General features: G+C 33.8%; 1 protein-coding gene across 6 annotated transcripts; it reads left to right on the top strand.

Annotated features, from left to right (window-relative positions):
* The first annotated feature begins 1,105 nt into the window (after positions 1–1,105).
* On the top strand, positions 1,106–26,933 carry rca2.1 (regulator of complement activation group 2 gene 1). Of its 6 annotated transcripts, none has more exons than XM_005162166.5 (14): positions 1,176–1,247; positions 1,921–2,031; positions 8,880–9,074; positions 9,451–9,547; positions 9,657–9,736; positions 9,863–10,045; positions 10,187–10,360; positions 10,533–10,724; positions 14,240–14,326; positions 17,172–17,207; positions 17,555–17,584; positions 20,509–20,557; positions 21,469–21,533; positions 25,975–26,932. In XM_005162166.5, exons 2-13 carry the CDS (start codon positions 1,962–1,964, stop codon positions 21,515–21,517), a joined length of 1,242 nt encoding a protein of 413 aa, XP_005162223.1. In that variant the 5' UTR covers positions 1,176–1,247; positions 1,921–1,961; the 3' UTR covers positions 21,518–21,533; positions 25,975–26,932. The 6 variants fall into 6 exon arrangements, with proteins under 6 accessions (NP_001013512.2, XP_005162223.1, XP_005162222.1 ...); XM_005162165.5 differs by having other exon boundaries at positions 14,240–14,332; NM_001013494.2 differs by lacking the exon at positions 14,240–14,326 and having other exon boundaries at positions 1,106–1,247; positions 25,975–26,933.
* Positions 26,934–27,112: the final 179 nt, after the last annotated feature.

Raw genomic sequence — 27,112 nt, 5'->3', positions numbered from 1 at the left:
TGTGCTGGATGGGTTGGCGGTTCATTCCTCTGTGGCAACCCCAGATTAATAAAGGGACTAAGCTGAAAAGACAACGAATGAATGAATGTATGTATTGTGATATTTGTTTCTGCAACATTTCATTCTTAAAAATTACAACTCAAGCTCTAATAGTTATAAGGTTTCTCATTAAGTAGCCTTATTAGAGGGTTTGTCATTATTGAGAAAATTAATCACGATTAATCATAATAGTTTGATCATGAACTCAAAATTTATTGTTAATATTATTTTTACTTTTAACCGTGTGAGAAACCTTCATCCACAAACTCCATTTTGCTATTTTAAAAGTGTCATTTAAGTAGGTAAGGAAACTATTGAGAGAACACCCTCGCTTATCTTGCAACATCAACGAGATTGCCCAAATACTCAAACTTTCTGTGGTCATGCTAAATATTTTTTACTTTTTTAATTATGCCATAAAAAATATTTCAGATTCTCATTTACTTGTTAGTTAGTTAGTTTGTTTGATATATATATATATATATATATATATATATATATATATATATATATATATATATATATATATATATATATATATATATATATATATGCTGTGTAGTGTAAACCATTATTGAGAACAGTCAAAACATGGTCAACCATTTGCTAGAGCAGGCAGTTAAAGGGTTAAGTCTCCTTTAGTTAATGTAGCTATTAATATCGTAAACTGAGAATTCACATAAACAATGCTGCACATCATTTATTACTCGTTTATTTATGTATCTAGTTAACGCTGGTTTCTGCATTTACTAATGCGTTATTAAAATAAAAAAATAAAAAACGGATCTTGTAAACATTAACATCTGTATTAAGGAAATAGTGTGCGATACTTAGGTTTTTTTCAGCCCTGCGGATTTCCTGTGTGCATCCGCTCTCACATGTCAAGTCCAGGAGACTTAATATATAAAAAACACAGGATTAAGTGTAAGAAATTAGCATGAATATATTTTATGATAGTTCTCTCTTTCTCTATCCCTAGTACGTTGTTGTCAAGCTACTGCCCACACTCCAGTGGAGTAGGTGGCGGTAATGGGTATATTTTTCCAGGGCCTTTGTATGACGTTTTGGTTACGCCCTTTGCTGTAAAACACCTCCTTGGAAAAAAATACTAACCCGACATGATCTCCGTACGCTTTAATCTGTTCCGGAAAGTTAAACTGACCTAATCTGACACGGAAGAGTGAGAAATATAGCCTGAACACCTAAAGGTAACGTTAAAAAACGTTCATCTTTTCTGAGCACCATCTAACGTTAACGTTAGACTTAATAAACAGAAACCAAAAACAATTTAATCGAAATGATTGTTATTTCAAAGTGTGGCGTGTGTTGTTACACGATTATATTTTGTGTGTGTTGGACTTGGCTAGGCTTAGGGTTATCGACTATTACACTAAACAGACCGTTGATACTGTTTATTCTAACGTTAAATGTTTATGGATCTAATGTTAATCTTGAAGTGTAATGTTAGTTGCCATCACGCCCTTCCAAGTTCAACGCGTTGCGTAACGTTATTTTTAGCATAACGAAGAAATCTGTAAGATATTTATATGAGGCTTGGTTAGTTTGACTAACCCCTTTTTTATTTATTCGTTTTAAGCAATTGCTTTAATCTAAATTGCGTCTTGATTGTTATGCTAGCCGCTAACATGCTAACCAAAAAATGTGTTTTTATTCTGTCGTGTACTTGTGTTGTACTGAGTGATAGTATTTGTTGTATGGCTAATTAAAAATGCGAGGTTACGACGAAATGCGACGTTCATAATTTCAAACCGGCCTCTAATGTTATTGTTATGCTAGCCGCTAACAGAAAATAGTTGTTCAGAAAAAGAGTTCAATGTGAATTTCTAATAACTAAGTTGTTTTTATGTTTATTAATTGCAGAAATCAAAAACGTATTTAGTGCTGCCATTCATCGAAATAAGATGCCAAGAAATGTGCTTTCTCTCGCTGTTGCTTTGTTCTCCTGTCTTTTGATGTGTACACATGTTCAAGGTGAGTAGTAGCTATCTATCTATCCATCTATCTATCTATCAGGGCTGCACAATATATAATTTTAGCATCGATATCGCAATTTGTGCATACACTCAAAAATATTTTTTTACTCGTTCGTACTTAATTAAAATGAGCTGAAGCAACACAAATCTTGAGATTTCATTGGCACAACTTAATTTTTTTATGTCCAATCCACATAAATTTGTTAAAATTGTTAAGTTAACTTAATCGATTTGTGTTGGGGGACAACATGAATGAATTGTGTGGAACCCTGCATTTTATGTAAATTGTGTGTACGTAATCTTCACATCGCAGGATCTGCAATGTCAAACTGGTATTTTATTTTTTTATTATTATTTTTTTCTACTGATTTGTTCCTTTGATGTGAAAAAATGGAAGCATTGTATTCCTAATTTTTGTATGCTATTGTTATTGTTATGCAATAAAAACACAAAGAAACAAAAACGGGTTAAAAGGTTACAAAAAAATGTTACCAAAGCATTTATCATCTATGTTTGTTTTTATCATTTAGGAAATTACGTTTCTAACTTTAGGAAATAATAATTATATTTATCTGTATATACGATGAAAACTAAAAAACGTTATTTTACATTTGATTACTAAATTTAAATATTGCTAAAATTCCAGAAAATCATAGAGCACTGTATATTTTGTTCGTACAATGTTGTTGCTCCACTGTATTTCTCAATGTTTATGATTGGTTTATTTTATTTTATAAAGAAGACTTAAAAATCATCCCAATGTATTGAAAAATTATGAATTCTTTTCAAATAGACCCATTCAATTCATCTGCTGAAATTATATATTCAATATTGCAATATTGTGTTAAAAAATTGCAACATTTTTTCCAATATCGTACAGTCTATCTATCTATCTATCTATCTGTCTGTCTGTCTGTCTACCCACCACGTGTTTTTGACTGCTGTATCTGCCAAACTACAGTTAAACCCATATAAAACAAAATTGTTTTGTGACTTTTGGTCCTTTTAAGTTCCTGTTTAATTATTGAGCACATTTAAAAATTAACTTGTTAGACCGAAGTGCTAAATGATACATAAGCATGTTCACATTCTTTCATGTTGTGTTGATTGTATCAGATAAGGATGATTACCTTCCTCTGAATTGGAAACATTTTTGCAGGTACCAGTACAGTTCAGTTTTAATAGGTATAAGAACCGGTATACAGTAGCTATACAGTAGATTAAACTCTACACTTGCCCATATGAAAACAAGTAAATGTGTAGAGATTTTTTTTAGGGTGAACACAAGAGTTTTGTCTGATATATATTGTTACACCAAGAAGTAAAAGAAAATGATCAGCATATTCATAACAGAGCAATTGAATAGAGCTCTAGAATACAATATATTAGTTTAAAAAAAGAGCAAAGGTGACCAAACTCGGTCCCAATTAAACACACCTCATCTAGCTAATCAAGCTCTTTCTAGGTATACAAAAACAGGCAGGTGTGATAAAGGAAGTTGGAGCTAAACTATGCAGAACATCGGCCCTCTAGGACCAAGTTTGGACACACATTATTATCATGCTCTATATCATGGAAGTCTAATTAAGTCAGCCTGATACAGAAAGAATTATTATAACAATTCCCAAAATAGTTCTTTTGAGTCCCACGTCCCAAAACCCAAAATTTCACCTAAAATATTATCTTATTTGAAAGCCTTAAAAAGACCTAAATTAGATCAAAATTTGCAGTTATCACAATAAATCTTCCTCTGTATTTTTGTTTTGCTAGTACAAACATCATTAAATCTAGATATTTATTTGAGAATCAAAATAAAGAAGTTTTCTGAGAAACTGAATAACATTAAAGGCGCCATACAATGAAAATCTTAATATGCCTAGGCATAGCTGAATAATTAGAGTGCAGTAAATAGAAATGGCATACTGTGAGTTTCATAACCAATGTTTCAGAAACATTTCCTAAGGAGATTACAACAGTGATAGTTAAAAAAAAGTTTATCTAAGCATATATTTAAGTTGTAATTTGTGTTACATTTTCAGGCAGGGACTAAAGCTCGCCATTCCACTTTGTTTACAAAATGCAGACAATGCTGTTTTTTAATTAAGTTTATGCAGTGTCACATTCCTCCGCTCTTACTGTAATTTCTCTTGAGTTAAAGGTTGATATAAATTCTTGTCTGGGTTTTATATGTGTTGAAGCTTTAAAATACAACTCCAACTTACATCTTTCTTCCTTTTTAAAGTATAATTATAATCTTCATTTTGTGTGTTTGGTGATTATTTGCACTGTTTGTTGTACATGTGTTGATGCATGAGATGTTAAGGGTGTCTGCATGTTTTAATGTTCTGCAGAGCACCAGGAAGCTGCTGAAAAGCAGCATTCATGCTGAGTCAGGCCCAATTATATTTTAATCTTTTTCGGTTTAAAATTTATGAGTAAATAAAAAAAATAATTTAGACTATACATCATCTGCAACACAACTCGGGAGATAATTCACTCGTTCCTTCTCGCTTAAACCACTTCACCATTTCTGTGGAAAAGATTTAACAAGACCTCTTTTAAAATCTTTTTTTGGACCAATAGAAGTAAAATTATTTTGCATGTGTCTATTTCAGAGTACATCACACTGCTTGTGTGAGAGAGCAGGCAATGATGAGAATCAGAGCAGGGCACAATAATACTCCAGGGTGTAAAAGGTAGTCAATGAAATTAGCCAAAATTAAGGGCATTAAAAAGTAATAAATGTCATTTGACGAGGTATTAAATTTTTGAGCCCAATATTTTAGTTAAATTATCAATTTGTGCCAAGTGCAGGCCTTTATTCTAAATTTTGCCTGGATTTATTTGTATGTTGAGAGTAGGACCTGTGAGGTGGGTACCTGGCTGGCTTGCTGCCAACAATATAGGCGAGCTCGCCTTCATTCATTAATTAAATTAAAACATGGGTAAATGCAAGTTTTCAAACCTCTGGCTGGAGGACTCAAGATTTAAAGACTGGCCTATGCCTGTAGTTGGCAAAAAGCCGCGAGGCTTATACCCACCTCTGCAAGAAGACGATTATATTGCCGCTATATTGGTTCATATCAGCTGTCAGTCACTCGAGGCTTTCCGCTGTCAGATGACAGGGAGCTTTAGCGATCACAGGAAATTCAAACGGCTGAAGAGTGAAAAGTACCGATGACAGCGATTTTATGTTTTGAATGTTGATCCGCCAGCTGAGATCAATCGAGTGTTTTCGGAGAAGGTGCCAGAATCTCGATGCGTTGCATTCACTGCGTGTCAGCGCAAATGCCCGCTAAATGTATAATCTAACACTGCACACATCATCGCCAAAGAAGCTAGTCTTTACTGAGTTTGTTCTGAATCTGCGGGTCATAAGAAAGAGCCGTATTGCGCCGGTGGTCATCGCGAGATTCCTGCTCTGCCACGGTCGGCTGACTCGCCTGCTTTTTTCACAAAAAGTAAATCAGCGTATAACAAGACTGAGCATTTAAAATGACACAAACCCAAACCAAAACATTTTAACAGTGATAGAATTGAGACTTTTCTTCCTTTTTTTTTGTCCATTCTTTCTTGAGGTGTATATTATTTTCTATTTAAATACTGATGACTGCTTCGCAGCTTTCAGCCTTGAATTGAATGATTTATTATCTTTCATTTGTTTTGTTGCAGAAATATTATTTATTACATTGACATGCATATAAAAACATTACTGCAAAATGGACATTTCTTACTGCAATGCTTGTTTGATGCAAACCATAGATTTATTTTTCATAAAGTAACAGTAGGACTTTTTATAGCAGATAACTCCGATTTAGGCACAATTAAGGCAGCATGATGATGAGAAATGTAATTCAATATTAGTATTATTGTCATCATTATTATTTTATAATTATTAAACATTTGTTTTGAAATTAGTACAACATTTATTAAGTCATCACAGAATTAGTTAGATAGTTGTTTCTGGTTTTTGTTAGCCCTAATTGATGTTGTTTTCAAATGCAACAAACCCCTTAATATACAATTTGCAGTGGTGCTCATCATTTTTGGTGGGTGCTCCTACATTTTTTTGGTGCTCCTAAATATTTGAAGTTGGGAGCACCGGTGCGGCCAAGTAAAAAAGTTCATTTTGAGCCCTGACACACGGAATTTATCGGCACAGTTCAGCACAGTTGTCTAGCTGTGCCAAGAATTCCGGGTCGAGAAAAGTTTGTAATTGTGCTGCACTGTTTCAGGTTCAGAGGAGAAACAACCGTAACCATACCGAACTGTTCTTAGAAGAGCCACTATTGACATATATGACATTGATTTAAAACTATGGACAAAGGCCCATTGTGATACCTTGATTAATCCCTCTGCTTTACTTAAATGTATGTTATCTGCAATATGTTATTCCATTTGGAAAGATATTTAATTTACGCCACTACAGTTGCAAGTCGTGCTGGTATTAATTTTTTTTGAAGGTATTAAAAAAGGTAGTAAAAGGTATTAAATTCAACTTAAGAAGTTCTGTTTATACCCTTTACTTATGGCAGTTCCAACTATGGTCAAACCTGAGCTTCTGATACTAGAGATAATTTTTGGGGTTATAAATGTGCATATAAAACTGTTTCAGGGGAATTGACCTTATCTAAGCCACAAACCTACTGATTTGTAGATATCAAGAGAATACTATGACTTGCTGAGTAAATGCACACTATGGCACCTTATAAGTGAGCTTATAAAATAAGAATCAATGCTGTGTGTGGATTAAGTTGTATATGCAGTTCCAGGTATTAGTTGTTGTTTAATTTATAATTCACTTTCTTTTAAGCAATTTTACAGAAAGCAGGAAAGGATATCTTGTCTCATAATTTTGCTTCTAGAGCAAATGTCTCTGGATTTATGGTCCTTTAGGTATTTGCGCTGGATAAGGAAACAAAACAATTGCGGAAGAACAATACATCAAATATTCTCATCCTATAAATTCACAGGATGTTTTTTGTTTCTTTTGAATTATTCATACCATAATAGGGTCTTATAAACCCTTATTATTAATAAGCTTAATAATAATAATAATAAATTTTGTTTGAGGCACCTGTCAAACCGCTCAAGATCACAACGAACATGAGGAGCAATGTAGAGTGGGGGAAGTAAGTATTTAACATGTGCCTATTTTTCTCAGAAAACTAGGTGCTTTTGACTTCAAATTTTTATCAAATGTTGGTAGCAACCAAATAAATCCACATATGTAAAGAAAACAAAACTAGTTTATTTTAAAATAGTTTCAAATTAGTTTAAATGAAGTTATGTGTAATAAAAATGAAATGACACGGGGAGAATGTATTGAACACATGAAGAAAGAGAGGTGTATAAATGCAGTGAAAACCCAGACAGCAGCTGAAATCTCAGCAGTTCTTCAGCAACCCTCTGCTTTTCATCATTGTAAATTCATATTAGCTGCTTCAGTCCAGCATCTGCAGTAACGGGATGATGAAGATGAAACCAGGGTAGACATTTCAGCAAGACAATCATGCAAAACACAGCCATTAAAACTCTCACATGCTTTCAGAGAAAGAAAATCAAGCTGCAGAATGATCAGATTTGAAAGACGAGACTCACAGAACCATCAAGATTTTAACATTTTGTTAAAGTCTGTAATGAGCAGTGCATGTGAATTCTTTTCATATCCAAAAAAATCATCACCAAAAAGTCTTGTATATAAAGTAATAAATACTTTTCAGTAGTGTTGTACTTTCTCCTTGTGTCATTTCATTATTACACTCAAGTTGTTTTTCAGATTTATTTTGTTTTCCCATTTTACAATTCCATGTTAACAGCTCTTTAAAAATATTATTCCCAGGAAATAACATGACGTGTTCAATACTTATTTCCCTCACTGTATAAAAAAACAATATCATAAACCAATAAAAAGGAGCGGCAGTTATAAAATGACACTAAGATAACACAATCTTATTTAAATGATAACCTAATTTAAATAAGTGAGTATTGAAGGCTTAGATTTGCCTTTATAAAACCTGCAAAAACTCTGAAAAGTTGGACATAAATATTCTTTTGTTTGAATAGTGTTATACTCAATAATCATAATAAGAAAAAATAAGAAAAAGTAGATGTGAGTTTGTTTACTGTGGTGTATCACCTAGCAGCATAATATTTATACTGTCAACAACACCATGTTTTGCAAGCAAAACTGTTTTAGTCTTCTGATGCTTGATAGTATTATATCTTCTGAACAAAACTAGTCTTCACTGTAGTCATGAAATGGATGCGTATAATATATTTGAGTATGTGTAATAAACCCAGTGACTTTTGCCCGTACAACAGTCTGCTGGGCTGCTTGATATTGCAAACAAGTATTTGTATCTGATTGTTCTAATGTATTGTACCACTGGCTTGTAGTGCAAAATGTTTTACAATTTACTGCACTTATTTTTCTTATTTGCTTATTACTAATAAAACTTGTAGCCTCTGACATTGAATAAAATGCTTTATACGCTGAAAATATGGATGATGTGGTCTAGATAGAGTTAAGCCTGGCCCTAACCAGAAGATGTGTTTTGTCCATAGACCACAAATGAAACATTAGCAGTTGAATAACTCTGTTAACTAGGATTATTTCATTGTAGAACCTGCGTTTGCAGAGTTGTCTGTACTTTATTTTGCTATAATTTAAGTCTGCCTTAGACATTCCAAGATATGGAAACATTAATAATGAAAAATCCTCAACCTTTTGCATTGAAATTTCAGCTCCACAAATGAAGACAGTTTAGTAGTGCTAATAATGATGATGACTATTAGATTAATGTTCCATTATATAACACACTTGCTTTGTTTTTATCTCCACAGGAGAGTGTACACTGCCTTCTTTTGAATCAAGGAATGTCGTCTTATCAGGATCTTACAGTCCAGGTCAAACTTTGCCAGATGGATCTGCTTTAACATTTGAGTGCTTGTCTGGGCACACACCAGTTGATTCAAGAGCAACTAAATCAATTACTTGTACAAAAAGCCAGTGGACAGATCTAGGGCTCAGTTGCAAAAGTATGTACTGCCAATAAATCTCTTGCACATAACATACATTTATTTTACCTTTAAATTGTAAACTTTTTCAAAATGCCTTTAAAAGAAATTTCTTGTTTTTTTTTCAATTTAGAAATGTAAAAGATGCTGAGTAGAGGCCACCAAGTCCTTAAATTGCTTAGTAGTCCTTACCTTTTTTTAAATGTATTTTTTATTTTTTTGCAGACATGAGACTAGCACTTACATTGCACTTGAAAATGCATGCACTGTATAATGAGTCTGAGCTCTATATTAGCAGATAATTAATATTAATTTACTCCTGTTTTTAAATAAATCAATTATCTGTACACATGTGTTATAAATTGTGCATCTGCTTAACATTTTGAATTGATTACAGAAAAATCCTGTGGAAGTCCTCCAGAAATTGTAAATGGGAGATATGAAATATCTGGAATTTTGTTTGGGGACACAATTAAACCCATTTGTAACACAGGGTGAGTCAGATTATAGAAATTTCTTCTTTTTTTTTTTTTTTTGCTATTGTAACATTTTGGAATTGAGATTGTCTGCGGTGTTTTGTAAGAAGATGATCATTTCTTTCAGATACATGTTAGTTGGGTATGGGTTAGATCAAAGAGTGTGCCGCGATGGAGGATGGGATGGCAGAGATCCTGAATGTGAAGGTGAGTTAAGATTTGTGCTTAATATTTCATAGAAGAGCATGCAATACTTGATAGAGTTTTTATATGCTTTTTACTGGGTGATGCAGCAAAATATTCAATCTCTTCACCTGGATGTTTTTTTTTCAGTGGTGAAATGTGCGGCACCACCATCCATAGAAAATGGACAACTTTCAGATGAGCCTTTGGAAAGTTATGAATATTCACAAGTTGTAACCTACAGATGTAATTCTGGGTTTAGTCTTAGTGGAAGTTCAAACCTTCATTGTTCTGATGATGGGACCTTTAAACCAGATCCACCCAAATGTTTGGGTAAGTTGTTGCTAAAACGGTTACAAATGAAAATTGGGTTTTATTTGGATGTTTATGAATACTAGTACTAACAAATTGATGTGATGTTTGATTAATATAAAATGCTAATGTTCACTTTTTTTAATTTGTCCCATTTTGCAGATGGGTGTCCAAAGCCTGAAATTCCACATGCAATTAGAATTGGTGGAAGATCTCCTCCATACAAAATAGGACACTTTATAGAGTACAAATGTGAAGATCTCTATACACTGAAAGGAATAAAGGAAATCGCCTGTAGAGCAGGAGGATGGGATCCTGAACCACCAAAGTGCATTGGTAAGAATATACATATATATTTAATACATAAATGAACACCCTTTAATGCTTTATCACAATTTTCCTAACTCTTAAAGCTTTTAATATGTCACATTCAAGTGGTTTGTAAAAAATATAGATTGTAATGCTAAATGATTACTATTAGTTTAATTATCATGCATATTTTTTACAGAGCCTTGTAGAGTGCCTAATTTTGGAGGAAATGTCACTTTAAGAGAGGAGTTCAGCTCCAAAGACCTTTTTCCTCATGGAGACAAAGTAGCATTTAAGTGCAAGAGTGGATATGAGCCAGTTGATTCAACAGTATCTAGGATAGCTACTTGTGAGGAAACCAAATGGACAAAACTGCTCCTGACCTGCAAAGGTAAGTACATTATTAAATGTGGTGGTGTGTTTGATTAAATCTTTTGTGGTATATAAAGAGAGTTGTTGTGTGGATAGTGAGTGCTGCAGGCACACGTGGGCCATTGGCAATTGAAGACACTAATGCTTAACAAAATAACTTGTCAAAAATATTCCAGTCTTGTCATTTTATTTTGTCTTTATTTCTATTCTTTTTTGTTAATTTGTAAAATTAATTTTTGCAGTTATTATTATTAGTTGAGATAGCATGTCATATTAGATGATAAAGGTATTAAAACAATTAATCACACTGGGCATTAATTAAAAAAATGCATTACTAAAAATATACCTGTCTGAGAGTACACTAAAAGTAACGCCTTTGTGCCTCAAATTATAATGGTAGCTCGCCAAAATTAAACAGCGCAAGTTATTATATGTACAGTGCATCCGTAAAGTATTCACAGTGCTTCACTTTTGCCACTATGTTTTGTTACAACCTTATTCCAAAATGGATTAAATGTATTTATTTCCTCAATTCTACACACAATACCCCATAATGACAATGTGAAAAAAGATTTTATTTAAATTGTTGCAAATTTATACAAAAAAAAAACAAAACAGAAAAATCACATGTACATAAGTATTCACAGCCTTTGCTCAATACTTTGTTGATGCACCTTTGGCAGCAATTACAGCCTCAAGTCTTTTTGAATATGATGCCACAAGCTTGGCACACTTGTCTTTGGGAATTTTTGCCCATTGTTTTTTGCAGTACCTCTCAAGCTCTATCAGGTTGGGTGGGAAGCAACGGTGTACAGCCTTTTTCAGAGATCTTCAGAGATGTTCAATAGAATTTAGTTTTTGCCTCTGGCTGGGCCACTCAAGGACATTCACGAGTTGTTGTGAAGCCATTTCATTTCGGGGTCCAAGCCGCTACTCATTTGAATTGAGAAAGTATTCATTTATGGCCACTTTTTAGTCATATCACACTAAAGTGAATTTTATATAAAGTCATTGTCTTCATTGATATTTTGTCAGTTGGTCATTGTCCTGCTGGAAGATGAACTGTCTGAGGTCAATCTGCCCCAGTCTAAGGTCAAGAGCACTCTGAAGCAGGTTTTCAATCAGGATGTCTCTGTACGTTGCTGCATTCATCTTTCCCTCTATCCTGACTAGTCTTCCAGTTCCTGCTGCTGAAAAACATCCCCACAGGATGATGCTGCAACCAACATGCTTCACTGTAGGGATGGTATTAGCCTGTTGAGCGTTGCCTGGTTTTCTCTAAACGTAGCACCTGGCGTTCACTCCAAAGAGTTCAATTTTAGTCTCATCAAACCAGAAAATTTTGTTTCTTATGGTCTGAGAGTCCTTCAGATGCCTTTTGACAAATTCCAGGAGGGGAGTGGCTTTCATCTGGCCACTCTACCATACAGGCCTGATTGATGGATTGCTGCACAGATCGTTGTCCTTTCTATAAGATTCTCCTCTCTCCACAGAAGAACACTGGAGCTAAGACAGAGTGACCGTCGGGTTATTGATCACCTCCCTGACTAATTCCTTTCTCCCCCAAGCACTCAGCTTAGTTAGCCGGCCAGCTCTAGGAAGAGTCCTGGTGGTTTCAAACATCTTTCACTTACGGATGATGGAGGCCACTGTGCTCATTGGAACTTTCAGAGCAGTAGAAATATTTCTGTAACCTTCCACAGCCTTGTGCCTCAAGACAATCCTGTCTACAATCTACAGACAATTCCTTTGTCTTCATGCTTGGTTTGTGCTTTGACATGCACTTTTAAGGGGGACCTTATATAGACAGGTGTATGCCTTTTCAAGTCATGGCTAATCAACTAAATTTACCACAGGTGAACTCCAATTAAGCTGTTAAAACATCTCAAGAATGATCAGTGGAAACAGAATGTTCCTGAGCTCAATTTAGAGCTTCACGGCAAAGGCTGTGAATACTTATGTACATGTGATTTTTTTTTTTTTTTTTTTTTTTTTTTTTTGCAGCTTTTTCATTTTTAATAAATTTGCTATAATTAAAAAAAATCTTTTTTTCACATCGTCCTTATGGGTATTTGTGTGTAGAATTTTGAGGAAATAAATTTTGGAATAAAGCTGTAACATAAAATGTGGAAAAAGGGTAGCGCTATGAATACTTCCTGGAGATATAGTATATGTATGTATGTATGTATATATATATATATATATGTGTGTATATATATGTACACACGCTCTGTATGTGTGGGTGTGTCTGCGTGTCTACGCTCTGTATGTGTGGGTGTGTCTGCGTGTCTACGCTCTGTATGTGTGGGTGTGTCTGCGTGTCTACGCTCTGTATGTGTGGGTGTGTCTGCGTGTCTACGCTTTGTATGTGTGGGTGTGTCTGCGTGTCTACGCTCTGTATGTGTGGGTGTGTCTGCGTGTCTACGCTCTGTATGTGTGGGTGTGTCTGCGTGTCTACGCTCTGTATGTGTGGGTGTGTCTGCGTGTCTACGCTCTGTATGTGTGGGTGTGTCTGCGTGTCTACGCTCTGTATGTGTGGGTGTGTCTGCGTGTCTACGCTCTGTATGTGTGGGTGTGTCTGCGTGTCTACGCTCTGTATGTGTGGGTGTGTCTGCGTGTCTACGCTCTGTATGTGTGGGTGTGTCTGCGTGTCTACGCTCTGTATGTGTGGGCGTGTCTGCGTGTCTACGCTCTGTATGTGTGGGCGTGTCTGCGTGTCTACGCTCTGTATGTGTGGGCGTGTCTGCGTGTCTACGCTCTGTATGTGTGGGCGTGTCTGCGTGTCTACGCTCTGTATGTGTGGGCGTGTCTGCGTGTCTACGCTCTGTATGTGTGGGCGTGTCTGCGTATCTACGCTCTGTATGTGTGGGTATGTCTGCGCTACGTGTCTGTGCTGTGTGGGTGTGTGTGTCTGCGCTGTGTGTGCGTGAACTCGTTGCAATTCTACAAAAAAAAAAATGCATTAAATACTGATTGGTAAAGTTCTTACTGTAGTATTTCTCACAAATGTTACGTGAGATCTGCTTCCTGAGGCAGCCGAGGACGGCGATTGAGGCATGTTGTTGACAGGCACGTGGAAACGTTGGTCGGGGATGACTAGCCTTAAAGGCCCAGTGCAAAAAAACAGCAACAACCTTTTCCCAGCTATAATACAGACACTTCAAACAGCTATAATAAATACTCTGATGGGTGTTTTGAACTGAAACTTTACAGACACTAGGGACACAAAAGACTTTTATTAAATATGAGTGGGGTAATCTATGTGCCCTTTAATATTCATGTAATGCCAGTGTCATATGAAACAAAATCATGAAACAAAAAAAAAATCTGTCAAATTCAGCCTTTTTTTTTACTGTAATCTTTTACTTGAAAATTAGTATTAATGTATTTTTTTAAGAAATCCCCAAACCTGAATGGCTAATCTTTACCCACATGGTAAAAAAAGGGTGCAATTTGCATTTCTTGGGTTATGTAGTTTTTTTTTAACTTGCAATTATAGTTCCCTAACAAATATGTTGTATGTGTAACTCTTAGCCTCACCTACAACTACCACAACTGCCAGAGCACCCACAACTGCCAGAACACCCACATCTCACACAACATCTAAAGTGCTACCTGATGGTGATGGTATTATCCTCTTTACATACTGTATACTCCAATATTAAATCATTGAGGTTTGCCCTTTTTTAAAAGAGTTAACATCATCAATGTTTGGAAAGAGAGAGCATTCTATAGCGGTGGTAGAGAACTTATGAACTAAGAAAAAGTAGTGGCCCAAAATTTTGTACTAGGAATTTCAAATTTATTCAGTGATTAATGGTTTAGAAAATTTCCCATATTATTTGAGAATAAAAGTGGCTGTTTTTTTTTTTTTTTTTTTTTTTTTTTCATGTAAGTACTATTCATACGATTCATGGAAGTACTACTAAACTTTTTCTTTCTAGTACTACATTTTTATATTTTCCAATATGGGGTACAATGGGGTATATGCACACAGACTTTTAATTGTCGGTTAATTGCCATCTCATACAAAATCGCAGTGTTTATAATATGATTTTTTTTTTTTTAAAACATCGATCTTCACTGCCTGGCTGAGATACTACATAAAGTGGGTATCAGACAAAAACAAAAAGCACTCCATTAAATTATATTTTTCCATGTCATGTCTTTAAAATATGGAAATTAATTTTGCTCCAGTACTTTCAATGGAATTTCTGCACTCACTTGTTGATAATGACGTTGCTGGCGGTTACATGGGTTTTCGTCTTTTTTTTTTAATTACATTTGAATTACATTACAACATCAATGCTGTAAAATGAACCATATTAAATTTTTAATAGTCACATAAAGCTTTCAAGAAGTTGAAAAACACTAGCTTTGCATATAGCCCATTGAAACTGCACAGGTGCAAATCTTTTACCCAAAGTTATCCTTACAAGTTTCGTACATAGATAGTTTATCTTGAATATTAAATTTGTGTGCAGTAAATAAAAGATTAAGATAATGTGCATTGTAGCATCATATCTTTAATTAAAATAAACTTTTAGAAAGAGATAGAATGAAAATTAAAGACTTGACGGTACATTGCTGCTTAATTTTTGCTGCCATCACATGCTATTGGAATTTTCAGTAGTGTATATGTACTCCATTTATTCATCAAATGGTAATTCTGTGGTTTAGGAAACCCTGAATTTAGCATGTAAAGTCCAAAAATGTCAGCATTTTTGTGTGGTGAGTGTTTATATGCTTGTTCTTAAATGGTATACTGCAGTTTTTATTCTGAAATTAGAATCTTCCAGAATATTTCCCCAAAAACAGAGAGAAAAGGTTTGGTGGCTTGTAGTGTAAAGCTAGAATAGCTGACTAGCTAGCTAGTCAAGTTATCCGCTTGTTAAGTCATGACCTATGGAATACTGTTTCGGGGTCCAAGCCGCTACTCATTTGAATTGAGAAAGTATTCATTTATGGCCACTTTTTAGTCATATCACACTAAAGTGAATTTTATATAAAGTCATTGTCTACACACATGTGTCTCTGGACTCGCTGCATCACAAATAACAAAATTTTAACAATTTATAAAAAAATCACTTTCTGGCCATCAGATATCAGGCATGGATATGTACATTGCGATCGTGATTTTCAAAAGTATTACACCGCTTTGTAAACGATTATTATTACCATTTGATGAGTCTAATATACAGTCTGATAGATCGATTGGACCTGGAAGCTGCTTCGCGTGACGTCACACTTAATAAGCAGATAGTTTAATTTGCACCAATCCTGGGTTTTAGGTACTAAAAGGTAGCTCAGTTTTTAATAGTTTTTTTGTGACCACGATATATTGCGCTACATGGCAAACCTGCTCGGGCAGGTTATGTTCTGGTATCCTCTTTATTCTAAGTATAATATAGTTATTATGAATATAATGAAACTGGAAGTCCTGAGACTATTTCAATGGCTGTTCATTACATAAACATGTAAATAAATATTTATGTAATGATGATGGTCAACTTAAAGTAGATCATGGGAAAAACCAACATTTAGCTAGGGAAGTTCTCATGAATTTGTGAGTTACTAATAATGTCTAGTCCTGACTCATGCAGTTAAGGATATTTAATTGAATGTAATCTAATAAAGTGTTTCTTAAACATGTTCCTGGAAGACCACCAGCTCTGCACTTTTTCCTTTGTCTCCTTAACCAAACACCTGATTCAGATTATCCGCTCATTAGCAGAGGCTGAAATACCTGTAATGGGTGTGACATACAAAGGAGACATCTAAAACATGCAGTGTTGGTAGTTCTCCAGGAATGTGGTTGAGGAACACTGATGTAAAAAAATGTTAAGTCATTATATACATTTTTTGCTGTTATGCTGCAGCAAGTCATTTAATTACTGAAGTGATTTTGCCCTGTCCTGTTTGTTTTCTGAAAGATTTGTTTGTTTGTTTGTTTGTACTACTCACTTTATTCTTGCCAAGATTAACTCCTAACTCATTAACTCATAACTCAGAATAATAAGTGTTTGCAATTTTATATTGCCATTTGTACTTACAACTCCATTTTTTGATCCTGGTTTAAGTCAAGTTTATTGTATATTGTTCAGTTACTGTAAGATTCTTGTTTCACTCTCTCTCTAACTAGATCTTGATGATGTTACTTCTTTAAAATTACTCTTTTTGTAATACTCCATACTGTCCTCCTGCCTGCCTGCCTGAGAATGCATCACTCCTTTCTAGAACTTGTTTGTTCAATTCACTTCAGATGTATTGGTGAAGCATGACACATTTCCAAAGCAGCTTAACAAAGCTTTAGGGTTTTTATTTTATTTATTTTATTATCTTTTACAGTCTTCTCTAGTTGATCTGTCTATTTGTATCTTATTTCTTCACTCTTTCTTCTTGTTTAATTTATTTTATCGTGTGTGTGTTTTATTTATTTATTTTTCTGTTAATTTTCTTTCCACAGAAGAAAAATCATCATCGTCTTCCGCACCTCTAGGAGGTGAGTCATTTTTTTCCATTTGATATTGTATGTTATATGACATGTATGCTATTTAGTGGAAATCAGTGTTTTTTGTTTTTTTGTTTGTTTTGTATATTGTATGAACCCGTGGATTGTATGTGATTTTATTTGAGTATTTCAGTAAACTTGTGTGTCTGTCAAACATTTTTGTGCTTGTCAGAGTTTGATTACTTTTTAAATTCAGTTTTAGATTTGGGTTTAAGACTTGTTGTGTTGAGATATTTATTTGATCTGATAGATTGTAAGGACAAATCTGTAATGTTTTTGTCTTATTCCATTCATTTCTTGTAATTATTTAAATTTTATCAATTTGTTGTTTTTTGCAGCGATTTTAGGTGGAATTTTCGGTAGTGGTGGTAAGTCTTGTCTCAGCCATCTTTTAGTTTATTTGGTCTTAGGGGGAAATGTAGTTCACTGGGCCAAAATTGCACTGAGAGGAGAAAAAAAAACAATTTAAAATGATCTAAGTTTTACAGGAATAAAATTAGTAGCTTAAAATAAGTACACATTTACAACAGCAGTCATTATAAACAAAATGTTTATCCAACAAGCTTGGAGACGTGTAGAGTGAGAAATGGAAGCTGATCCAAAAACGAGGTTTATCTCAAGCGTTTGTGACCTTGACAAGGGTCAGACTGAATATCTGAGGTTTCTGGTCTTGGGTTGTTTTAAATAAGTTTGCTTTTTTTCAAATCAACTTGTTTTTTATATATCATAAGATACTGGAACAGCTCAATATAATTAAATGCTATTGAATTACTTGCATAATTATTTTACAAAGTAATGCAAATAAATAAACGAAAGTAATGTAGCAGCAGCAGCCAAATCATTTTACTGGACAGCCCTGTTTTTTTGTTTTGTTTTTTTTTTTACTGACTGAAGGCTGTGCACACATCAGTACCATTTACAGTCTCAGGCATGACAATAAATGCCAATAAGTTAGACTTACGTCTGCTTTTATGGGGTTTTATGCATGTCAGGTTCCGGTAAGAAGTTCATTTTAAAGTAACATCCTCCTGACAAAAGTTGCACTGCAGTTTGTTTGCTTGTCTGTTTATTTTTTATTAATTGGATGCAATATTTGATGCACTGTAAAAAAAATCTTATGTGCTATGTACTTAACAAAATATGTTCAATATTATTACCGCTATTTTTTCAAAGTAGTTTCAAAACTTGATTTTTTTTTTTTTTACAAAAACCACTTGAAAGAATCATGTGAAAATTACTCGTTTTTTTGAGTGATATATGATTATTTTAATATTATTAGTGAAATGTGCTTTTAGAATTTAAGCAAATCCACCACCATTTACCCATAATTAATAATGAAAATTACTCATTCATAAAATGTAAAATATATAATTTATAATAGAATACATACACAATGCATTCTTGCCAAATATCATTTTAATACATGTTCCACTGATAACAAGATCATACATACAATTTGTTAAACAAATCTATTTAAAGTCTACAGCAACGTTAAGCTCTGAAAAAAGTTCTTTATTCATGTCATGGAAAAAAAAATTCTGCCAACTTTCTTTTGTAGGAATAGTTACATTTTTTTACAAAATCTGACAGAATTTGTGTATTACATTAAAAAAAAAAACCAGTATAAAAGCTGTATCTCGAAATATTAGCAATACAATCAATCAGTCAGTTAATTAATGCAGTGAAATTTCTCCAAAGGTTGTAGCTGTGAGCTTGTATCAGAAACCTATTATAAGTTTGTTTTAGGGTGATTTTAATTTGGGTAATATTTGTATAAATCCAGTTCAGCAATTCTAGATTTTTCACGCCAGCCATGACTCACTCATCCTCCAAGACAATGTAGAAATCCTCATAGTTGGTCATTCCTCTGGCAAACAGCAATTCTCTGTGCATTCCCACACTTTAAAAAATAAACATTAAGTTTATTATTATGAGATTATGCAGTTTAAATTTCAAATGATTAAGGGTTACCAAAACAAATTAAGGACATACATTAAAAAATAAACCATTTCCTTGTATCTCTGTGAACAGTAATTCAAAAATGTAAAATGCAGTTTTCTGAAAACTATAAATATCTGAAATGCTTTAAGACACTTACATTGCACTCCTGGATGAGCTCTTCCTCTTTTTCATACAAATAGACCAGCAACAGAGGACATCTCCTCTGATTTAATGTGAGGTCAAACGCAACAAAAGTGTAGAAATTAGTAATATTGCTTAATAATAATAATAATAATAATAAACTGATAACATTATAAAAAATACCTGCTGTTTGGCACCCATATTCTTCATCAAAATCTGCCTGATTAAACTGCTCTTCTTTTGTGGGAAAATACTGTAAACATTTCTTTATCTGAAAAATGAAGCAAACAAATATTAGTATTTCTATACAGTATTATATATAAACACAGTTCATTACATCATCAATGCTGTAAAAGTAACCTTATGAAATGGAAAAGTACTAGCTGTGCATAAACCCCATTGAATAGCTATAGCTAACTTAACTTTAGCTTAGGCTTACCACTTAACAAGATCCCTGTTGTTCGTCCACAACACTTTAACAGCAATGCTTGGTCATTGCTGTTAATTATTAAAAGGCAAATAATTTGTTCAATGTGAATATATTATTAATAATAAACGCAGAAGCAAATCTGTTTAAACTATGGTTGGGTGGTCAAAAGTACTTGTGTATCCCTAAAAACATTGTATGGCAAAAACTAATCTCCCGAACAAGCATGAACGGCATGCGTCTTTCCTAAAAGAGCTCATATAAGACAATAAACATTATAAACTATTAATGCTTACCTCTTAACATGCTCATTGATGTTGTGCTCCTTCAAAATGTCATCTGATCACTGCTGTTGTTGAGATTCAAATGCAAACATCTCAATCAAATCCGCAAAGAGTGATTTTTTTTTATTTATTTTTTTTATAAATATGAAGCCATCTTTCCTCAATTTTATTAGCTTAATTAGTTTCTCAAGTTAAGCCTAATAATTGCACTAGTTTGCTTAAAAAAACAAGTGAAATTTATTTCTTGATTTTATTAGCAAAATCATCTCAATATTTTATAATAAATCCAGAATATAATTTTTTAAGAAAATATGCACATTATTTTTAATGACCACATACATTTTTTAATGAAAATTACAAGCCTCAAATTTATTTATTTTTTTTACAGTGTAGAATGATGATTAGAAAATGTAATTTTATAAGAAAAATACACCAATAGTTTTTTCTTCTTTTAACTTTAGTCATTTTCAGTTCTCACAATTCCTTTATTTTGTTCCAGGTTTACTTTTACTTGGATGTTTTGGAGTTTATATGCTCGTTACGAAACAGTAAGTGGTCAACTTTGTCTCATCTGCTTAATAGGATAGTTCACCCAAATATCATTCTGATATTTTATTAGAACTTCTCTTGTTCAAAGCCTATTTGAGTTTTTTCCTCTCTGTTGAATACAAAAGAAGATATTTTGAAACTTGCTGGTAGCTGGCACCCATTGACTTCCATGGTAGTTTTCTATGGTATTATCCATAAAATATCTTCTTTTGTGTAAAGAAAGACATTCGTAAAAATTTAAAACCACATGAGGGAGAGTAAATAATGAGGCCATTTTCAATTTTGGCTGAACTATCCCATTTATGCTTACTTGATATCTAGAGTTCCACACATTTTTTTAATGGGAAATGGAGATGCTTTGAGTTAAATAAACTTACTTATTTCTTATGACCATTAGTTTAGCAATCTCTGGTCCTGATTTTCATGCTGTGAAATGATTTATATCTCCATGTTTTAAATCTCTTTTGGGAGAAGGTTGAAAAAGTGGACAATGAAGTTCCCATGAAAAATTATTGTGGAAATCTGCTTTCCTTAACCATTTTTGTCTTTCACAAATCTCTAAGTCTAGAGATTTGTGTTGGTGTGTGTGTGTTTTGGTTAGTTTGTCATGTGCTGTTTTTGTTTGTTTGTTTGTTTGTTTGTTTGGTGAAAGGGTTCCATGTTGGTGGAATGGTTTTTGGTTTCTGGTGCTATGTCTTGTCATGTTATGAGGTGTATTATATTAGTTGGTGGAAGGGTTTTTGGTTTCTGGGGCTATGTCTTGTGAGTGGTCCTGATTTAAGGTGTATTATATTAGTTGGTGGAAGGGTTTTTGTTTGCTGGGTGATGTCTTGTGAGTGTTCCTGGTTTGAGGTGTATTATATTAGTTATTTAGTCATGCATATACAGATACTGGACTTTTGGATTGCAGGTCAAAACGTAAACAAAAGGTGCCTACAAATGAAGAGGGATCGCTTTAATACCCTCACATTCGTGGTAAGAACAAAGGGATCTATGATCTAAGCCAGTCTATAAAAGAATAAGAAGCATCTCCTTCCTTTCTTGTTACTTTCTCAAATCAATCGGCAGTGTTTCTGAACATCATACAAATATTGACATTTAAATGTGGGTGGTTGCATTTCTGCGGCCAGAACCCCATTCATCTTATCAAAAAATTCTAATTTGAGAACAGGTCAGTTAAGTTTACAACAGAATTTGTGGCCAGATTACCATTAACTTTGGTCTGTGTACGTTTTGCTCATTTGTTTTCCGATTTTAAATGGAATCAAGGAAATGAAGAAAATGGTCATTTATGAGTTTTCGTTTGCCCACAAAAAACTGGAAAAAACAACAATATTTTGGCTTGATTTTACGTTTTTTTGGTTTAGGATAGGAAAACGAATAAACAACCTTAAAAATAATTATACACATGTAGACCGTTCTGAAACATCTATTTTTCTCTGATTGGTCAACCAAATCTGAGCTTGTGTCGTCACCCTCAAAATAATAGTCTTCTGTGAATCAGCACGCAATAATTTATTTAATATTATTTAATTATTTATATAAACTAAGTTGACACATTGTCATTTGATCAGTTTTTAGCCTTGCATTCATTGTGTATGCATAACTTAAATTAGCAGCATTATTAGACATTTGTCATTATTATAAGGTTCGCTGGCAAACATCTTGCTGCTATGTACCTGATGCTGAGCAAAGATAGCCATTTTCGTTTAGAACCTGGTTTGCATGACTGTTTCCAGGCAAGGCTTAAATAATAATAATATTAATAATAATAATAGGCCTATAGTTCGCCACCAAACTTGCTGCTGTGCACCTGATGCTGGGCAATGAGCCTTTTCTGAGCAGCACCTGGTTTACAAGATTGTTTCAGATCTACTGTAGGCCTAAATAATAATAGAAATGATAGGTTTATTATTATTATTGTATACTTAGTGTGGTGGCGCAGTGGATAGCACTATCGCCTCACAGCAGGAAGGTTGCTGGTTTGAGCCTCGGCTGGGTCAGTTGGCATTTCTTTGTGGAGTTTGCATGTTCTCCCTGTGTTCGTGTGGGTTTCTTCCAGGTGCTCCGGTTTCCCTCACATTCCAAAGACATGTAGTATAGGTCAATTGGGTAAGCTAAATTGTCTGTAGTGTATGTGTGTGTGAATTAGTGTGTGGATGTTTCCCAGTGATGGGTTGCAGCTGGAAGGGCATCTGCTGCATAAAACATATGCTGGATAAGTTGGTGGTTCATTCCGCTGTGGTGACCCAAGAATAATAAAGGGACTGAGCTAAAAAGAAAGAAAATAAATGAATGAATGAATTTACTTGGTGTCTTTTTAGTAAAAGAAAAAACTGATAAACAACCATATTCGTATCTATTGCTGTTTAAAATTGGAAAACAAATGAGCAAAACGTATACGGACCAACTTACACCAGTGCCTCTTTTAAAAAAGAGAGAGAGATTTTAAAAGTGTTTCCAAGTGTTTCCATGTCAGAATTAAAATGTCATTTCTAGGAGAAATGTTTAAATAAATCATGCACCAAATCACCCACATTTAAATAAAGCAGACTGGTGTCTGTCATGATGTTTTTCATTTTTAATTAAGTATTTATTTACTAAATAACCACTTGAAAAAAAAGCAGTTTTACTGTCTAGATAAAGACAGATGAATATTATATCACCAGAAACACAATTAATAATTTAGATTTAGTCAATAAGCAGACGCTTTTATCCAAAGCGACTTACAAATGAGGACAAGGAAGCAATTTACACAACTAAAAGATTAATAGTTACTAACCACTTTTTTAATCAAAAAACAGAAATATCAAATTTTCCTTTGAATAGCAAGAGAAGACCCGGAAACTCCATTTTATCATGCAGAGTGATGTGTAGAAAACTTGCAGTCGATGATTGAGGCAAAATGATGCACAGCATCCAGCTGGGAATGAAATGGAGCATGTTAATACACTGCATTCCTACAAAAGTCATTTTTTTTCAGCCCTGATAAATAAAATCCTAGCTGCAGCTTTAAGCAATTATGTATCAAGTCAATAATAACTGCACCAATACATATCCTTGGTGGAATCCCATAATCACTTTTATTTAATCTGATTTGACACTGCACTTTTGCACACACTTCAGATCTTCACTTTAAACATAAAGCATTAAACCACAACGCAGCCTTGTCTGATAAACCATCACTTCCAAGTCTAGCTAAAAAACTTTCATGGTCCAATGGTAGTTAAATGAATAAAGCATGCTCTATGGTGTTCTTTTGCTATGCTAGGGACCCCACAAGCTCAAAAATGGGTATAATGATGCTGTTTTGTTTTGTTTTGTTTTTTTTCTGAGTGCTTAATAGACTCCGGTTTATGTGTGTAAATACTGATGCATGTTAGGGCTGTCACGATATCAGTTTTTTGCTGGGTGATGTATTGCACGCAAATTAATTGCGATAAACAATTTTTTTGCCACTTCATAACTTGTCACTAATAAAAAAATAATAAATTTTTATAACATAATAGTGTAATAATTCAGGTACACTGTTTCAAAGAACTTTATAGTTTTAAGAATATTTAGACATTTAAAATTAAAACATGAAGAAAAATCTTAAAACGAATAAATAATAATAAACAATAGATGTAAAAAAAAAAGTGTTTTAAAGCATCTCAGGCGCCATTTTTTAATAATCAGGCAAGACAGGACTGTTTGTTAAAGGTTTGCAGCATTTTTTAATGCTGATTTTTCGAGTGTGTTTAACAGCTTCATCTCTTTAGCCAAGTAATGCAAATTAACTTTAACTTTATGAGCATAACTGGATTATTGCATAACAGACGTGCGAATAAAGCAGCGTTTCCATCCAACGAGTCAAACAAAATGGTCACTTCTTGATTAACTGACATCAAATATCAATAATAAAAACAGAATTTGTTGTGGTAGGAGAAGCTGCATTAATCGTTTTTTCATTCAATAAATGTCTTCCACCTCATAACGCAATCCTGACATGCAGTGAACTTGCGGTGGCGTTTGAAGACGTGAGACGCAATCACAGACATTCTTGATTCTGGAGGTCATTAGTAATATAATAACACTAATACTGAAATGGTTCAGGCGTTTTAGAATGACCAAAACAACATGTCGGATGTTTTACAATATGCTATTTTGTCGTTTCCATCAACCCAGATTTTGTTTTGTTTTTTAATTAAATGCGCATATTCAAAATACACATAAAAATAGGTGGATGAAAATGTTGCGTATATGTGTGTGCGCAAATGCTGCATAATCCACAGAAAGCAAAATGCAGCGTGTTGGACAAAAAAAAAAAACCTTATGTTATTATGTATTATTATATAACCTAATCATCACCATCACCACCATCATCTTAAACTTCTTTATATAACATAGACAATATACCGGCCTCCAAAAATCACTGCCGTCATTTTTATATATTGCACTATAAGAATTATATTGACTATTGCTAAGGCCTAATGCATGTATGTATGTATGTATGCATGCATGTTTGTTTGTTTCTATGAATGTTTGTTGATTGTTTTGTTTGTTGAGGTGTTCAATACTTTAAAAAGGCAAGAGACTGAATGAATGTACTTTTCAAAATGTCAAGTGAGTGTAATTGTAATACGCAGAGCTTCTATTTTGTGTTGCGTTCAATCTTTTGTTCATTTTTGTCATTTGAACGGCATTATTACTGAAAGATTGTCAATTTTGCAGTTCCTTTCATCTAACCCAATCTTTCAGTCTTACTTCACATTTGATTGTTAAATTAAACATTTGTAGACTTTCTTGCAAATACAGATGTTGGGTGTAGCTGATTACAGATTCAATTTTTTCTTAAATATTTATCTTCTTGCATCATGTCTAAAAACGGATGCATGCAATTCGGTATTACCAAGGCCACACAGAATCTGAACCTTGCTTAGGAGGATTTTGTAATAAACAAACAACCGAATATATCAATGTGTATTTATGCAAAATTATTTTGAAAGTACAGGAGCTGAAAACTTTTTCAATGCAAATCCTGTTTAGAACCATTTGTTTGCCTGCAGGTCTCTCATATAACCTAATGCATCCTACTAAAAGATGCAGAAAAAATTACTTCAAAAATTGAACACAGATGATCAAAGCATTTGCATGATCTTCAACAATTTAACTCAATAAATAAAAACCAGAATAATCTAAAATACTTCAAGCAGAGATTCTTTGTATATCACTAAATCTGTAATTCTGTATGCAGAATAACACAAGTGGCAAATCTCCAGCAATATAATGGAGACCTTTCTTTTGACATGGAGAAATGTGTTTGTTTTTGCTGTATCCAGTGTAGAACACTTGTTTAATTCAGGACATGTGACTGATGTCTTTTAATTCAATGATGTCACTGACTAATGTCATGTTTCTGGAACTCTAATTATAGGTAAAGTTGCTGCCATGGGAGAAAAAACAAAAACAAATGAAGCCTATATGTTATACAAGCACTTTCAACAATCCTGCAAGAGACCGACTGATTTCACGCCGCAAATTCCTCCATCTTAAAGAGCTTCATTTGTACATCATACTAATGTCTGATAGTTACTAAGTTTGCCCAATTCTGCATTCGCTTGAAGAAATATGGCTTCAGATTAGTCAGGTTGATTTCACTTTTATAAAGTGTTTGCTTCTCTTTTCTAACTTTTAACTTAATTTGATGTTAAACACTGAGCTTGCAGTGATCACTTATTAAGACAGTCCATTCTTCATACCGAGAACAGCTGAAGATGCACTGATATGATTTCGTTGAGGGTTGTAGTTAACGTAAATATGTTAAAAAGCCTGATTAAATTGTGGATTAAAAAAAGGATGTTTTATATTTTGTTGTGTTAGTCTCAATTACAGGCTTCCAGACTAATGAAGAATTGAGTTTTCTGCATTAATTAGGTTTATCTGTGTGTTTATTTATAATTACAGAATTGTCCAAAGTACTCAAGGCCCAAAATAGTTTTTCACTTTAATATAATAATGGGCACTGGAAAAGGGTTAGTGTTTTATATTGCTGCTGAAAAATAAAATTAGGTTTCAGATGCATTATTCATATCGTAGCGATATCAAATTCAGTTAGGTCACTCGTGTAATTATGGTTCTTCCAATTTGTAATTTGTTTTACTTGTAATTATTGTGCTGTTATTGGTTTCTGGGTATTATAATGGTTGCAAATCATCTCAAATTTAGTTCATCATAAACTGATACTGCATTTTCACTACTCTTTCATATTGCAAATGCTGGAATACTGTCAATCAACTCTGATTCTATTTTTGCAAATTGTGAATGTTCTTTGAGCTGTCTTTGGGTGCCTGATGGTCAAATTAAAAGCTCTAAAATCAACCCACAAGACTTTACTTCAGGTTGTCTTTGTCTTCACTTATTTCAGCATGATGTTAAAATAAAAGCAGAGTCTTACAAATGATCGTGATTAAAACGGATGTTGTGAAGTTAGATTTTGCAAGACGCTGCTTCACAACCACGTTTTTTTTAAACAGCAAACTGTCTTAGTTTGACAAAGTTCCTTGACTCTCAAT

This window comes from Danio rerio, chromosome 23 (assembly GCF_049306965.1).
Source record: "Danio rerio strain Tuebingen ecotype United States chromosome 23, GRCz12tu, whole genome shotgun sequence".
In the NCBI taxonomy this organism is placed as follows: Eukaryota; Metazoa; Chordata; class Actinopteri; order Cypriniformes; family Danionidae; genus Danio; species Danio rerio.
This window is presented reverse-complemented; position numbering and strand designations above follow the sequence as displayed.